Consider the following 16,357-nt stretch of genomic DNA (forward strand, 5'->3'; position numbering starts at 1 on the left):
TATCAGCTAGTTCCATGCCCATTCATACTGATTTATGTATCCCATAAGCTGTGATTTATGTTATGATTGCCTTGAGTGCATTGCATGGCTGACTGTTTCTGTCTTGGTTTTGCAGCAGGTTCAATGTCCATTTCCTGATTGATTTTTATAGCATGCGGTTATGGTATGCCCTCTATAGAAACTATAACTGTTCTCCACAATGAATAACATAGATCATAAACATCTTAGTCTTTGTCTTTGCTCCATACAGGGGACATATGTCCAACACTGTCAGTCACAGCGCTGGTTCCTTTTTCCAAATTAATTAGAGGATCAGATTCACCTTCCCTTGCCTGGGATGCTAGTGTGGCAGCTTCAACGGCTTTTTGCTGATTCTCAAGAGTACAATAGTAAGAATATAGAATCATCCCAACCATGGCCAACAGAATACCCATGATGTTTCTCCAGCTGAATGGATCGTGGAGCAAAGTATAACCAAATGCCAATACAAGGCATGTCTTTAGGTGTCCAAGAACCTGATAGGTGACTGGAGATGTCTTTCCAATTACAAGAAATGTGCTAAAATTGACAGAAATTGAGATGAGGCATGAAAGAACTATGAAAACCGTCGCTTGCGTTGTGTACTTGAAAGCAAATACATTTTGACTGGTCAAAAGTTTATCCAGATAGGGACCAGAGATTAACAGGGTTGTTGCTTGGTATGGACATGATTGATAAAGAAGCTGGGTGGACTATGGAACTGTTATGACTGAAACATGATTTGTTCAGTAGCAGGCTAGCACCTACAACAAGGTAGTGTCATGGTGCATTGATGCTTCACTGTAGTTGATACCTTGGAGGGTGGTTTGTTTTCACTGCAACCTGACTGCTGACTGTTGTTTTGATGCAGGTCCGGTAATCATGTTGTTTGGCAAAAAATATGCATAGTGTGGATACAAAAGCATTTGGTGAAGGAAACCTCTGCTGCACACGACTCCTTCTGCACTATCCCATGCTAGCTACAGGACCTTGGTGGCTGCATTTGGCATGTCTAACTGCTGTGCCTTGGTTAAAAAACTTATTTGAAAGGATTAGCTTGGTTGTTCTATGACAGGTACCAATGGATGGTATGCTAATCCATGGCCATTTCCTGCATGATGATGATGATGTGATGTTGTTGCAAAGCAAGATGTGACCTAAGCTGTGACAACAATAAGGGTTAAACTGTTATTGAGCTCCTTGGTCAAATTTCAACTGTTTTATCAATATTTCCAGCACATATATAACAAAGAGTTGCAGATTCTGTATTGCCAGCCCCTATGAGTTTTAAAGCAAGTGTGTCGCAAAGCATAGTCCATTCATCTCTCTGAGCAAAACTGCAAAGAATAGCAAGGGTTTCCTTCCAGAACTTTAGAGGCCTAGTGTTCACAAGGCTCAAGAGATCATTGCTCACCATCGCTGATACAACCTTTAAGTATGGTGATCGGTTCTTCTTAAGGTATTGATCAGCACCAAGAGTTGGTAATGCAGGGTCAGAAACTCCACTTCCTAGGGCTATTAGGTATATTGATATGTAAAATAAATGGAAACTGATTTTGAATATCTGATTCACATGGCACTCCGTTTGTTTCAGGAAAAAAAAAAGGAAGTGAGCTGACAGGGATAACATCACCAAGCCTATGATGAAAACAAACTGGAATATGATGCAAGTGAGATATCTTCCCAAGTATGAGTCACTAAGAAAAGCTCTAATTAAAGAGAAGAAATAAGTGGTTCCCATCCATATGCTAAATGTGCTTGCTGCCTCAACATTAGTTTGTTTCAATACTAATTTTGAGAAGAGAACCAAATTTGCTTCAACTCCAGAGAAAGCCAGTGCAATCAGTCCTTGATTCACTAACAACAACGATGCACTCCTCCATCTACCAGTCCTAGCTTTCAAAGCAGGTTTTCCATAAAAAAATCAACGGATTCATCTCCTGTGCAAGAATTGATACACTTCTCCTCATGCTTGTAAACTTCAATAACCTGAGAGCTAGAATCTTCTTCGTTTCCGTCCATTGTTCGTCAAAGACTGCACTAGATAGGGTTTAGGGATGCAAAGAGGTTGCGTTGACTTTGGTCAAAGTTGACCAAAGTCAACAATTGGTCAAAGTTCATTTTTTGTATTTTTCTTGTAAATGGAATTCAATGGACAATTATGGGTGAATTTTAGGGTTTGGGGAATTTGGGTTGACTTTGGTCAAAGTTGACCAAAAAGTCAACTGTTGACCAAAGTCAACAATTGGTCAAAAATGTCAAATTTGTATTTTCTTATGTAGAATCAAATGTAATGGTTTAAAATGACATGGAATGGATTGAAATGGTTTGAAATTGGTTTCCAAATTGTTTTGTTTTTGTGACTCGGATTTTTGAAAAATAACTTGAGTGATAATGTACATGAACAAAGCCATGAAATGAGACCATAAGGTTAGGGTTTTGGCATAGTATCCATGAATCAATAACATGACTGGCAAGTGGCTGGAAACACAAGAAACTTGGTTGTTCAGATGACCCAGACCATAGATGTATCCACAATCACAACACCATGACTTTGGATCAAAAACCAATCCTCATATAAAACCAAAGTAAGGTTAGGCCAAGCATGCCAAACAAACATAAAAATTTAGGACCAAAATCGGGGTATGACAGCTGCCCCTATTTAAACGTCTTCAACTAGAGAATATGAAGCAGGATATTCTTCATATGATCATAGTGGGAGATGGTTAAATACTAAGAAGACCCGGATTTTGATCCTGAATCCCTATGAAATAATTAACCATGCCTGTCAGAATCGACAAAGAAGCAATCTCAAAAGAAGAATCCGTCTGGTACGGTGAAAATCGGCCTGAATACCGAACTAGAAAGTTGACCTGGATACCAAAATAAATGGTAACACAGGAATACCCTTGGCCTGAACGCCGCACATTAGTCTGAACACTAAGCATCGGAAAATGAGAGTATCAATGTTGGTCTGATCACCGGAAATCTGGTCTGAACACCACTTTGGTCTGGATACCGGAAACTGGCCTGAATGCCACAAGTACTTCGACCTGATCGTCGGAAACTTCTTCGATCTGAATATCGGAAACTGGCCTGAATGCCACTTCGGTCTGGATACCGGAAACTGGCCTGAATGCCACAAGTTGCATCGACCTGAATGTCGGAAACTTCTTCGATCTGAAAATCGGAAACTGGCATGAATGCCACTTCGGTCTAAATACCGGAAACTGGCCTGGATGCCACAAGTTGCATCGACCTGAATGTCGGAAACTTCTTCGATCTGAAAATCGGAAAAACTGGCCTGAATGCCACTTCGGTCTGGATACCGGAAAAAACTGGCCTGAATGCCACTTCGGTCTGGATACCGGAAAAAACTGGCCTGAATGCCACAAGTACTTCGACCTGATCGTCGGAAACTGGCCTGAATGCCACAAGTTGCATCGACCTGAATGTCGGAAACTTCTTCGATCTGAATATCAGAAAGACTGGCCTGAATGCCACTCCGGTCTGGATACCGGAAACTGGCCTGAATGCCACTTCGGTCTGAATACCGGAAAAAACTGGCCTGAATGCCACTTCGGTCTGGATACCGGAAAAAACTGGCCTGAATGCCACTTCGGTCTGGATACCGGAAAGACTGGCCTGAATGCCACTTCGGTCTGAATACCGGAAAATTGGCCTGAATGCCACTTCGGTCTGAATACCGGAAAATTGGCCTGAATGCCACTTCGGTCTGAATACCGAAAAATTGGCCTGAATGCCACTTCGGTCTGGATACCGGGAACTGGCCTGAATGCCACTTCGGTCTGGATACCGGAAAAAACTGGCCTGAATGCCACTTCGGTCTGGATACCGGAAAAAAACTGGCCTGAATGCCACTTCGGCCTGGATACCGGAAAACTTCATGCCTGTCAGCATCGGCAGAAATAGGGAAAATGATAATTGAGGCGGTGTGTGGGCCAATGACCCATGTTGGGGATAATAAGTCATGAACAACCTTCAGTCTGAGCACTGGAAACAAACTTCTGGCTTGTCACTTGGGATGCCGAGAATGTTTTTATGCTTACATGCGTATGTTTGAATTTTCCAATGGCGTAATGCTCCATGAGAATGGAAATGCTACGCGATTTGGGAGGATGCAATGCAATATGATTCTACATGCAGGGATGCGAAATGCTGGGGAAAATGCCAAGCTGAAGCAAGGAATCCCGTTGGGGAAATAACCGACCGCGCGGTGTTCTGACGATAACGAAATACCGAGACTCTGACTGGGGAGAGAATGGCACTGCCAACCTGTTGTTGGGGGAAGTGATAGTGGTTCTGGAAACCATAATCTACGAGAGGTGACTCAGCAGGAGGGGGTAACCACCGATACGGTACCGAGGTTATACTTCCAGGAAAGAGATCATCGATCTGGGATCGTAATCCTCGATTTGGCATCGAACTCTAAGGAGCAGCTGCTTCTGCTGGGAAGATACAGTCTGGTACTGTCAACTCCGCTGGGGAGTGTAGCCTGGCACTGTCAACTCTACTGGGGAGTGTATAGTCTGAAGCACATGTTAACTCCGTTGGGGATATACAGTCTGGCACTGTTAACTCCGCTGGGGATATACAGTCTGGCACTGTTAACTCTGCTGGGGATATACAGTCTGACACTGTTAACTCTACTAGGGAGTGTATAGTCTGAAACACATGCTTGAGAAGCACCGTAGTGAGAAACTGCTGGGGATTGAAGAATCCAACACTCTGATCAGCTCTGTAGGGATAAGACACCGGATTTGTCTGTTGGTGACTTCACTGGGGAAGATATTCACGGTCATCTGCAGGGGATTTTAAGGAAATGCCCCGAGGGTATCTGTTCTGAATAGACGATCCAAAGCACTTAAAATTTACAGCAATTTTAAATGTTTATTGAGCATGTACCTGTAAAGCCCTTATGTGTCATGATGCAATGTTTATCAAAAATTCGGACGTCATTTTTGCAAACAAAACAGTAAAATGAAAATGAACACAGAGATGTACTGAATAACATGATTTTATTGATTGAATAGCCTCTGAATAGGCATTTACATCAGGAAGCAATCCCTGGAAAGAGGTAATTGCACAAAATATAAAATATAAATTAATCTAATGGCAATGTGAAATGGATTTCTATTGGGTTCCAATTCTGCTATGACCCGCTCGTCTTCAAGATCTTCCAGATGATCAGCCTTCTGAAAAGGTGATTAGATTGTTTTCTTCCTTTTAAAAGTTTCCAGTCATCGACACAAGATGAAATTCAGAACTAACTCAGAACGCAGTCATTCGCTTAATCCCTAACTTTTGCCTGGATCGCCCTTTCGGGTTTTCAATCCACCGGGATACCCATTTTTGCCTAAGTTTCCTTTTCAGGTTTTCAACTTACCGGGTGTACAATCTTTTAATTTTAGTCCCTAACTTTTGCCCGAACCTTTTCATTTTCTTGGTTCGTCGGGATGCCCATTTTTGCTTGGACTGTTCTTTTTACTGTCCAGCGGGTCTATCTTATGCGAAGTATTTTTTAACTGCGTCTGAGTTCACAGGGGAAGTGAAGTCTTCACCATCCATCGTTGCAAGCATTAAGGCCCCACCATCAAAAACCTTGGTGACGATATACGATCCCTCATAGTTAGGAGTCCACTTGCCCCTGTGATCCGTCTGAGGAGGAAGGATCCTTTTCAACACCAAATCTCCGACTTGGAAACATCGAGGGCGCACTTTCTGGTCAAAGGCTCTCTTCATCCGACTCTGATACAATTGCCCATGACAAATGGCTGCCATTCGCTTCTCTTCGATAAGACTCAACTCATTGAACCTTGTCCGAATCCATTCAGCTTCATCTAGCTTGACATCCAACAGGACTCTTAGAGAAGGAATCTCCACTTCAACAGGTAGGACTGCTTCCATACCATACACCAGGGAGTAAGGGGTTGCCCCGGTCTATGTACGTACTGAAGTGCGGTACCCATGCAAGGCGAAGGGTAACATCTCATGCCAATCTCTGTACGTAACGACCATCTTCTGCACAATCTTCTTTATGTTCTTATTTGCTGCCTCAACAGCACCATTCATCTTAGGACGATAGGGGGAAGAATTGTGGTGCTGAATATTGAAGTTCTGGCACAACTCCTTCATCATTTTGTTATTGAGATTGGAACCATTATCAGTAATGATTCTCTCGGGAATCCCATAGCGACACATGATTTCCTTCTTAATGAAACGGGCAACCACATGTCTGGTGACATTCGCGAACGATGCTGCTTCGACCCACTTGGTGAAATAGTCGATGGCAACAAGGATGAAGCGATGCCCATTGGAATCAGTCGGCTCAATCTTTCCAATCATGTCAATGCCCCACATCACAAACGGCCACGGCAAAGACATCACATTCAGAGGATTCGGCGGTACATGCACCTTATCAGCATAAATCTGGCATTTATGACACTTCCGAGCATATTTGAAACAATCAGATTCCATGGTCATCCAGTAATAACCCCCTCTCAATAATTTCTTCGCCATCGCATGTCCGCCGGCGTGAGTACCGAAGGAACCTTCATGAACTTCCTGCATTAACATGTCCGCCTCGTGTTTGTCCACGCATCTGAGCAAAACCATGTCGAAGTTCCTCTTATACAGCACATCGTCTTTGTTTAAGAAGAAACTGCCTGCCAATCTTCTCAAAGTCTTTCTGTCATTGTTGGATGCCCCTGCAGGGTACTCTTGATTCTTCAGAAAGCATTTGATGTCGTGATACCAGGGCTTGTTATCGACTACCAGTTCAGCAGCAAACACATAAGCGGCCCTATCAAGGCGCATAACATCGATCCTAGGAGCATGGTTCCACCGAACCACCTTGATCATGGAGGATAGAGTAGCAAGAGCATCTGCCATCTGGTTCTCATCACGAGGTATATGATACAGCTTTACTGTTGTGAAGAAAGTCAACAGTCTTCTCGTATAATCTCTGTAGGGGACCAGAGTGGGCTGGAGAGTATTCCAATCACCATTCACTTGATTGATCACTAGAGCTGAATCTCCGAAGATGTCCAGAGTCTTGATTCTCAAATCAATGGCTTGCTCAATACCCAAGATACAGGCCTCGTACTCAGCTTCATTATTGGTGCACTCGAAAGTCAGACGAGCGGTGAAAGGCATGTGGGCACCTTTCGGAGTAGTAATGACAGCGCCAATTCCACTTCCTTTGGCGTTGACGGCCCCATCAAATAACAAAGTCCACTTTTCGTCTGGATCAGGTCCCTCCCCAACAACCGGCTCTTCACAGTCTTTCATCTTGAGGAACATGATGTCTTCATCTGGAAAATCAAACTTCATCGGCTCATAGTCTTCAATCGGCTGCTGAGCAAGATAGTCTGACAGAATACTCCCTTTGATGGCTTTCTGGGATGTATACTGGATGTCGTACTCTGTCAGTACCATTTGCCAACGAGCAACCCTTCCGGTGAGGGCTGGATTCTCGAATATATACTTGACTGGATCCATCTTGGAGATCAGTAAGGTTGTGTGAGTCAGCATGTATTGTCTCAATCGCTTAGCAGCCCATGCAAGTGCATAACATGTCTTCTCAAGCATTGAGTATCTCGACTCGCAATCTGTGAACTTCTTACTCAAGTAGTAGATGGCATGTTCTTTCCTACCTGTCTCGTCGTGTTGACCGAGAACACAACCCATAGAATTGTCGAGTACTGTCAAGTACATAATCAGCGGTCTCCCTGAGACTGGAGGCATAAGGATAGGAGGATTCTGCAAATACTCTTTTATCTTTTCAAAAGCCCTTTGACAATCGTCATTCCACCTGATAGCCTGATCTTTCCTCAACAATTTGAAAATTGGCTCACACGTGGCCGTTAGGTGAGAGATGAACCTTGCAATGTAGTTCAACCTTCCTAAGAAACCACGGACTTGCTTCTCTGTTCTTGGCTCAGGCATTTCTTATATTGCTTTCACTTTGTCAGGATCCACCTCAATCCCTTTTCCGCTAACAATAAAACCCAGCAATTTTCCAGATCTCACCCCGAAAGTGCACTTGTTCGGATTAAGCCTCAGCTTGAATTTCCTTAAACGCTCAAACAGCTTCTGCAGATTCACCAAATGTTCTTCTTCTGTCTGAGATTTGGCAATCATATCGTCCATATAAACCTCGATTTCATGATGAATCATATCATGGAATAGAGTCACCATAGCTCGTTGATATGTTGCCCCAGCGTTTTTCAGACCAAACGGCATCACCTTGTAGCAGAAGGTGCCCCATGGGGTTATGAAAGTTGTCTTCTCCATGTCTTCTGGTGCCATCTTGATTTGGTTATAGCCAGAAAAGCCATCCATGAAGGAGAATACCGAGAACTGAGCCGTGTTATCCACCAAAACGTCGATGTGAGGTAATGGGAAATCATCTTTTGGACTGGCTCTGTTCAGATCCCGGTAGTCGACACACATCCGTACCTTTCCATCCTTCTTAGGTACTGGAACAATATTTGCGACCCATGGCGGATAATTGGTAACCGCTAGGAACCCTGCATCCAACTGTTTCTGCACTTCTTCCTTTATCTTGACAGCCATCTCTGGTCTTGTTCTTCTGAGCTTCTGCTTGACCGGAGGACAACCTTCTTTGAGAGGCAAACGGTGTACCACAATATCTGTGTCAAGCCCCGGCATGTCCTGATAAGACCAAGCGAAGACGTCAACATACTCTTGCAACAGTTCAATCAACCCCTTCTTCACATCATCTTCCAAAGCAGCCCCTATCTTGATTTCTTTCTTGACGTCTTCGGTGCCGAGATTAATCACTTCAGTAGACTCTTGATGCGGTTGAATGACCTTTTCCTCCTGTTTTAACAGCCTGGCAAGTTCTTCAGGGAGTTCGCAGTCTTCATCACCCTCTTCTTCAGCTTGGAAGATTGGATTTTCAAAGTCGAAGCGAGCCATAGCAGAACCGTTATCAATAGGATCCGGTGATGTGCATCTGCATGAGTGATGGTATGTGCTTATGAGTGTGAACAGTGAGTGAAAACTAAACAAAACATTGCCAAATATTTTTATTCTTTTGAAATTTTGAAAACTGTAAAAATAGAAAGATAGTGAACAAAATGTTTGAATGCAAAAGACGTCCTTCATTTATGATAAACAATGCAGGTATTCACATAGATGAGCCCTACAATGAGTCATTACGCCCTGGGCGGAACGTAAGACTTGGACATGCATGAATAAACAAAGAAAAATTACTCCTCTAGAAGAGTGACTTGGACAATTTCCTCGGAAGACCAATTGTTGATGACTTCACCAGGGATCCTCGGACGCACCCAGTTGTCGATGTCGCAATCACTATCTCCATTTTCATCGTTGATCGCAGAGATCTGGCCATATTGGATGACGCCAGCACTGGAGAAAGTAATCGGCCCCTGACGAGTCTGAAGTGCTGAAGTTGTAGAAGTCAGCGCTGGTTGATACCCAATCCCGAACTTGTCGTCCTTCATTGGTAACTCCAGCAGACGTCCCCAACCGGGAGCAACACCTGAATCCACCAAGGCTTGCGCCTGCTTGAAAGATGAGATAGGGGCTCCTGCTTTAGCCCCTTCCACCGGAGCTGCATCCTTGATCTGAACTGACTCAAAGGCCTGACAGAGAGTCTCTTGAATTTCACCTTCTACCTCTACGTACTTGAAGGTAGACAGGTTACTTACCAGTATGTCCTCCTCATCACAGACGGTGATAATTCTTCCATTGACCGGGAATTTAACCTTCTGATGTAAAGTTGAAGAGACTGCCCCAGCATTGTGACATGTTATGGGATATGCAAATGCACTGACATGTTTATCAATTCCAAAGGGCATTCTACCCCCTTGATTCCAGTCTCACATTTGATAAACAGTGTAAGAAGAAAATCCCGACTAGAATCAAGAAGAAGATATGAACCCCTGGGAATAGATAAATATGTGTTAAATGATATGAATGCAGAATGATGTGATGCAATGCAGTGACATGGAAATCAGGACTGCTGTATCTGCTTGGACAACTGTCGGGTTGCACTGTCTGAAGAGAAAACCCACTGAAGAATAAGATCAAAACTCTGCTCCAGAAAACCGGGTTGGTTGGAGGTTAAGGTTTTCCTGAATTTAGCCCGCCCCTCACTGGTAGGTTCTAAGAACAGAAGTTTGTCAGCTTCAGCCCTTCAGTCGAGAATAATACGTTTACCACTGAAGGTTTGGCATTATTACGGGATAAAAGACCTCTGCTGACTCCCCTCAACAGGATATCCTAAAGCAAGTTCCCAGTCTCGGGGTCCTCGGATTGAGCAGCGAGAATGCGCCCACCAGAGCTAACATAAACGCGTCTCGGAGGAGAGGCCTCGACTGAGTTCTCGGGAAATGGTCACCAGAGTCGACGATTTCTAAAGGAATATCTGTCGTTATGGAACACCCATAGGACAAAATATATCCAACAGAAACCTCGTCTGGAATGTGGGTCTCATGAACGACTTAAACATAGCAACACGCCACGCAAGCCTCATGACTATCCACTCTAACACCTATGTGTACACTCAAGCCTGGGTAGTGGGCTTATCTCTCATAGAACAGTCCCAACCCAATAAACAAACAACCCACAGAACCCACAAATACAACAAACATATGTACATGAATGCAATAAGATAGAGCAGGTAAATACGGAAAGTAAACGACTGTACAAAAGCATAAACACCCAACAAACAAGAAACCTACAAAAGCTAGGAGGGACTCGCTTAGGGAAATACACTCCCCAGCAGAGTCGCCAGCTGTCGCAACCTGAAAAATATAGTATGCGAAAAAAAAACAACCGGCGAGAAAAGAAATGACAGAAGAGTCGCCACCGTGCGTTATTTATCCCAAAGGAGGGAAAGGAAACGCTCGAAGTAAACCTGAAGAGAGGAAAGGAAAAGACAAGGTCTCGCAACCAAATCTTGGGTTCGGGAGTCGATTATGCGAAGGGAAGGTATTAGCACCCCTACGCATCCGTAGTACTCTACGGGATCCACTCTTGTTTGTTTCTTGTCTAAAGGGTGTGTGTTTATCTAATGTATTATTTACTAAAAGGGTCAACAGAAAAATGACTCGCACGGATGTCGCATCCACTGCATACGTATCTCATCTGGAATGAGAATCAGAGTCTTCGTAGCTCGGCTACCTATGGGTGAAAGAGATGTGTGCTCGCTAAGACGTCGCGTCTTATGCCTACGTATCTCATCGGGAATGAGAATCAGAGCAAAACGTAGTTCAACTAAATACGGGAATGAGGATCTCGATTGCAACTAGGGCAAGAGAAAGGGAAGGTCTCGATCGCAACGAGGGCGAGAGAAAGGATCGCAACAAGGGCGAAAGAAAACAAGGATTAGTTGTTAGTCGTTAGTCAAACTCGGCAAGACATCGCGTCTTGTGCCTACGTATCTCATATGAACATGAGAATCAGAGTTACCGTAGTTCGGCTCACGCACGCCGAAACAAACACACGCACAGACGCTGAGACGTCAAAACAAACACACAGACAGGCAAACATGGAATCCGGACGCCAATCGCTGGACTTACATCAGATTCCGAACCAAACAAAACCACACTGGAAACCAGATGCCACTTGATGGACTTATACCGGACTCCAAGCACACAACAATAGGATACGGAATGCCAATCGCTGGGCTTACATCCATATCCTAACACACGCAAGAAGAAACAAGCAACAAGTTACTAAGGAGTCAGGAACTCAAGCCTAGCAACTGTCAAGCAAACACACTCAAAAAAAAGGAAAAGGGTGAAAGAAAACAAGGATTAGTTGTTAGTCGTTAGTCAAACTCGGCAAGACATCGCATCTTGTACCTACGTATCTCATCTGAACATGAGAATCAGAGTTGCCGTAGTTCGGCTACATAGGGACGCCAAACAAAACACACGCAGGAAACCGACTGCCAATCGCTGGACTTATGTCAGACTCCACACAAACAGGCAAACATGGAAACCGAATGCCAATCGCTGGACTTACATCGGACTCCAAACCAACAAACACACACAGGAAACCAACTGCCAATCGTTGGACTTATGTCAGACTCCTACACACACAAAGGGTTTAACCGGACGCTGAATCGTCAGAAGCAACAACAAAGTTGAACAAACAAGCTAACAGGGAGTCTGGTACTCGAGCCTGCTAGCTGTCAAGCAAACACACACAAAGAAAAGGAAAAGAGTGAACACACAGACTAACAGGGAGTCGGGAACTCGAGCCTGATAGCTGGCAAGCACAACACACTCAAAAAAAGAAAAGGGTGCCCGGAGAGATCTCGCACGACCTCCTGCCTACGTACCTCATCTGGTATGAGGATCAGAGCAACGTAGTTCCCCTTTATAGGGATTGCCATCTGAATATGGACTTACAAAGGAGGACACCAGTTGTGTCAAAGGAGAGTGGGTGTCGCAGCTCGCTGAATCGAGTCTTAGGCAGTTACCTCTTTGCAATAGGATGGACTACATGCCACAAGATCGGAGACGCTCGGAAAGGTCTAGAAGTGGGGGAAGCTCTGCCCTAGAGTTGTCATGCAATATGTACTTAAGTGTTAGGATTTACAAATGGGAACATCTACCTAATGTTAGCATGCAGAGAAAATGGGGATTCTAACTATGTTATCATACAAAAGGATATGGGAATCCTACCTATGTTATCATACAAAAGGATATGGGAATCCTACCTATGTTATCATGCAAAAGGATATGGGAATCCTACCTATGTTATCATACAAAGGGTTCTATCTAATGGGTGCTACCTAATCGGAACAAGAATCAACGAATGGAGCAAGGAGAAGTGCTAGGGATAAGGGTAGATGGCGATGCATGAAGCAATCGACTTACAAGGTTGATGGCGATGCATAAAGCAATCGGCTTACAAGGTTGATGGCGATGCATAAAGCAATCGACTTACAAAAGGGTGGATGAATACGTGCTGGTTCTGTTAGGTTTTGAGAAAATGATTACTCGACGTTGGATCGAGGTTTTGATCTTGCTTTGAAATGGTTATCGAATGTTCATTTTAATTCTTGTATTTACAGATGGATGAAGAATGAAAGAATATTATACATTTCATGGGAGAGGGACACATTTGTTATGAATGGGGATTGTTCATGGCAAACAAACAATAATAATACATGCCTCATACACCATACAAGTAGGCCACAGTTAATCAAACAAGTAAGATATAAACAAGTATATAATCGAATCAAATAATTAAAGAATGAAATAATGAAGCATTAAACAATGTATGAGTGTAAGTGTAAGGGACATGTCTCATTGTAAGGAAGCCCAAGAGTAAGCTATGCGAGATTGATGGCGATGCTTAAAAAGCAATCGACTTACAAGGGTGTGAAAATGGGCTCGATATTAAATCGAGAAAAATATGGTTTTTATAGTTTTAAAATGGTTTTGAATTAAATTAAAATACAACAACTTTACATTATTAACAAAATGAACATATGAGTGTAATAAAGGCATAAACATAAAAAGAAACTAAAATGCTAAAAGAAAAAATAATATAGCTAAAAGAAATAAAATGCCAAAAAAAGAAGCCATACATGAGTATTGAACCCACCCCACTCAAGAACATACACACTGCCCTTCTCCACCAGACCACTTATGATCAGTTATCATTTTAGCAAACGCTTGGGAATATAAACAGAACTAGCTAGAGATAGTTTAGAAAACAAATCAATTAAAAGAGGGGATAGGCTAATGTTACTGGACAGCCTAACTAAACTAAACAACATTAATATACACTATGTAATAAAAAAAAATGCTAAACATATTACAAATTTTTGTGTTTTTATTTATTTATTTATCTCTGTTTAACAAAAAGAAAATGAATTAATTAAAAAAAGAAAAGAAAAGAAAAAAGAAAAAAAAAAGAAAATGGAAACGAAGAAGAAGATGACAGAAGCTCGTCTTCCTCCGGTATCACCCTCACGATCTTTCTTCTCTCCCAACCTTACACTTCTCTCTCAAGCGCGCTCCTAACCCTCAATCTCACTCAAACGCTCTCTCGGCTCACAATCTCAAAGAAACATTCTCTCTCAACTCTCACAAATATTTTCAAACAACAAGCATATGAGAAGGGTAAAAAGAAGGAGAAAAGAAGCTCTTACAAAGTGTCGCGGTGGTGGCGGTGTAGGACGTGCAAACGCTGGCCTCCAGGTAATCAGTCTTGGGATTTTAGGGTTTTCTTTGCTTGAGATTTTTGCCTCCAAGTTCCGTTGTTATTTCGAATCGTCGCCCCCCTTTACTGATTTCTCTTTCTCCTTTTTATGCTCTCCCAGCTTAGGGTTTTGAATCGGTCTTTGCTGTTCCAGAAAGGTAACTTTGCAAAGCACTTTGGATGCTCAGAAATTGGATTGACCTCTTTGATGCTAGGTTCGAAAATGGTAATCTGAACCTTCGCTTTCTTCCTTGAATTTCATCTCTATTCCAATTTGGGAATTTCTTGAATTTTTACTGCTTGGTAATTAATTTTTCCTTTTTACTGCAATGAAAAATGGAGAGCTTGGTTTGATGCATCCTTGTTCATGGTTTAACATCTTATTACAGAGGGTAATGTTCATTTCTCTTGCTGATTTTGTTTTGAGATCTTGGTACTGCTGCAAGTCAGGTCTGTTAGCTGTAGTTGCTTGGGACTTCATGGTTCCGTTTGAGTTTGAAACAGGTTTTGGTGGTTTGGCTTGATGCAAGTTGGTACAGTCATGGTGTTGCAAGGCAAGCAAGGCATGTGTTTCAAATATAAAATGGTACTGATAATTACAGGATTAATACTAGTTGAATTGGTCAAAATCAAATGCCATGTAGTTATGATCAAGGTATCTCGACTTAGCCATTAGCTCATGTTTTCTTGCATCTTTTTGCTTGGTGCAGGATTATGGTATACATTTGGTTCAATTTTGGCCTGTGCATGATGGCATGGTAGGGAGAATGTTGATGTTACTAACTTGTGAACATGTTCAGTTAAGTCTCAATGTTGCTGAATTTCCAGAATTTTATAGCAGTGTTTACATGCTGATTGCACTGTAGCCTTGTTGTAGCAGGTAGGTTCATTGACTTCTATTGCATTGGAATAGCAGGATGTATCACAGGTCTGGTATCTTAGTTTGCCTTACTGCTAGATGTTGTGGAATGCCCTTAGGAATAGTTATTGCATGACCTGATGCAGGCATTTGCTTTGGCCTTGCTACGACAGCTATTGTAAGATTGTCTTGGTTCATAGTTTGGTAGGTGAGTCCTTTGTCTCATGTTCTGGTTCAATGCCTTATAAGTTTTAATCCCACTATTTGCACTCAATTCCTTGCCCTCACTTGTTTCTCTTGCTGCAACATGAACTTGGCCTATCATGTTCAAGCTAAGGTCTAGCCCTGGTAGCCTATGATGCAAGCTTGGAAACTGTTTGGCTTTGAGGTGTGCACATTGTGATGAAGGTGTAATGTTGCTGCTCACTTGGTCTTGCAATGTCATGTTGGATCATTTTTCAGTTCAGCAGGTGAGTGGCTAAGCATGGTTTGATTTCTTATTGAAATGCAAGGAAAAAAACCATGTGCTTGAGTTGGCATGCTTCATGTTGTAGGACCTTGTTTGTCTTGTGGTGAGCTTTTGGATAATTGTTGGACTGTCTTTGTATTGTAGGATGACCTTTCAGCTAGGCAATGTTGGCCGCAATTTCGCATTAGGTCCTGCTTGCTTATGCTCACAACAGATTATGACTTGGACATTGACAACAAACTTAAGGCTTTAGTTTCATGGTATGTCAACAACACTTCATGTCTTGTGCATTGATGGTGTTTCTTGTTGGTTATGACTTGGTTGAGAGGTTTGGTTAATTGTTGCTTCCAGCTAGTCAACAGGTTTAGGTTTCCAATGCCTTCCAAATCACTTGTCTCTATTCTTTTATTGCAGATCTGGTGGTCATGTTGTTTGGTGATGATGGATTGCATTTGCCAAGTTATTTCATGCTGTTTTGGACTGAACAGCTTGCCTGCTTTCACTAAGAACCTTGGCTGCATGGCTTGGTTTCAATTCCCATATGTAAGATCAAATTGTTATCAGCTAGTTCCATGCCCATTCATACTGATTAATGTATCCCATAAGCTATGATTTATGTTATGATTGCCTTGAGTGCATTGCATGGCTGACTGTTTCTGTCTTGGTTTTGCAGCAGGTTCAATGTCCATTTCCTGATTGATTTTTTTAGCATGTGGTTATGGTATGCCCTCTATAGAAACTATAACTGTTCTCCACAATGAATAACAGAGGTCATA

The 16,357-nt window shown here is 42.7% G+C and overlaps 1 protein-coding gene and 1 long non-coding RNA gene across 2 annotated transcripts; one reads left to right on the forward strand and one right to left on the reverse strand.

The window, feature by feature from the left end:
• Positions 1–219: 219 nt before the first annotated feature.
• Positions 220–2,040, reverse strand: LOC127129772 (UDP-xylose transporter 2). Its single transcript, XM_051058899.1, has 3 exons — positions 1,977–2,040; positions 1,433–1,533; positions 220–731 (listed from the first exon to the last, which is right to left on the reverse strand). The coding sequence occupies exons 1-3, from the start codon at positions 2,038–2,040 to the stop codon at positions 225–227; spliced, it is 672 nt and encodes a 223-aa protein (XP_050914856.1). The 3' UTR covers positions 220–224.
• A 12,552-nt stretch (positions 2,041–14,592) lies between these two features.
• Positions 14,593–15,100, forward strand: LOC127132717 (uncharacterized). The gene is made up of 3 exons (XR_007806805.1): positions 14,593–14,645; positions 14,758–14,839; positions 14,964–15,100. It is a non-coding gene; the product is annotated as an uncharacterized LOC127132717 (long non-coding RNA).
• The last annotated feature ends 1,257 nt before the right edge of the window (positions 15,101–16,357 follow it).

This window comes from Lathyrus oleraceus, chromosome 3, assembly GCF_024323335.1.
Source record: "Lathyrus oleraceus cultivar Zhongwan6 chromosome 3, CAAS_Psat_ZW6_1.0, whole genome shotgun sequence".
Taxonomy (NCBI): Eukaryota; Viridiplantae; Streptophyta; class Magnoliopsida; order Fabales; family Fabaceae; genus Lathyrus; species Lathyrus oleraceus.

Coding starts and splice junctions, on each gene's coding strand:
- LOC127129772 (XM_051058899.1), bottom strand. CDS start 2,040: ATGGACGGAAACGAAGAAGATTCTAGCTCTCAGGTTATTGAAGTTTAC. Junction 1,534..1,976: donor TTACAAGCATGAGGAGAAGT/GTATCAATTCTT, acceptor TATACCTAATAG/CCCTAGGAAGTGGAGTTTCT. Junction 732..1,432: donor TAAAGGTTGTATCAGCGATG/GTGAGCAATGAT, acceptor ACAGTTCCATAG/TCCACCCAGCTTCTTTATCA.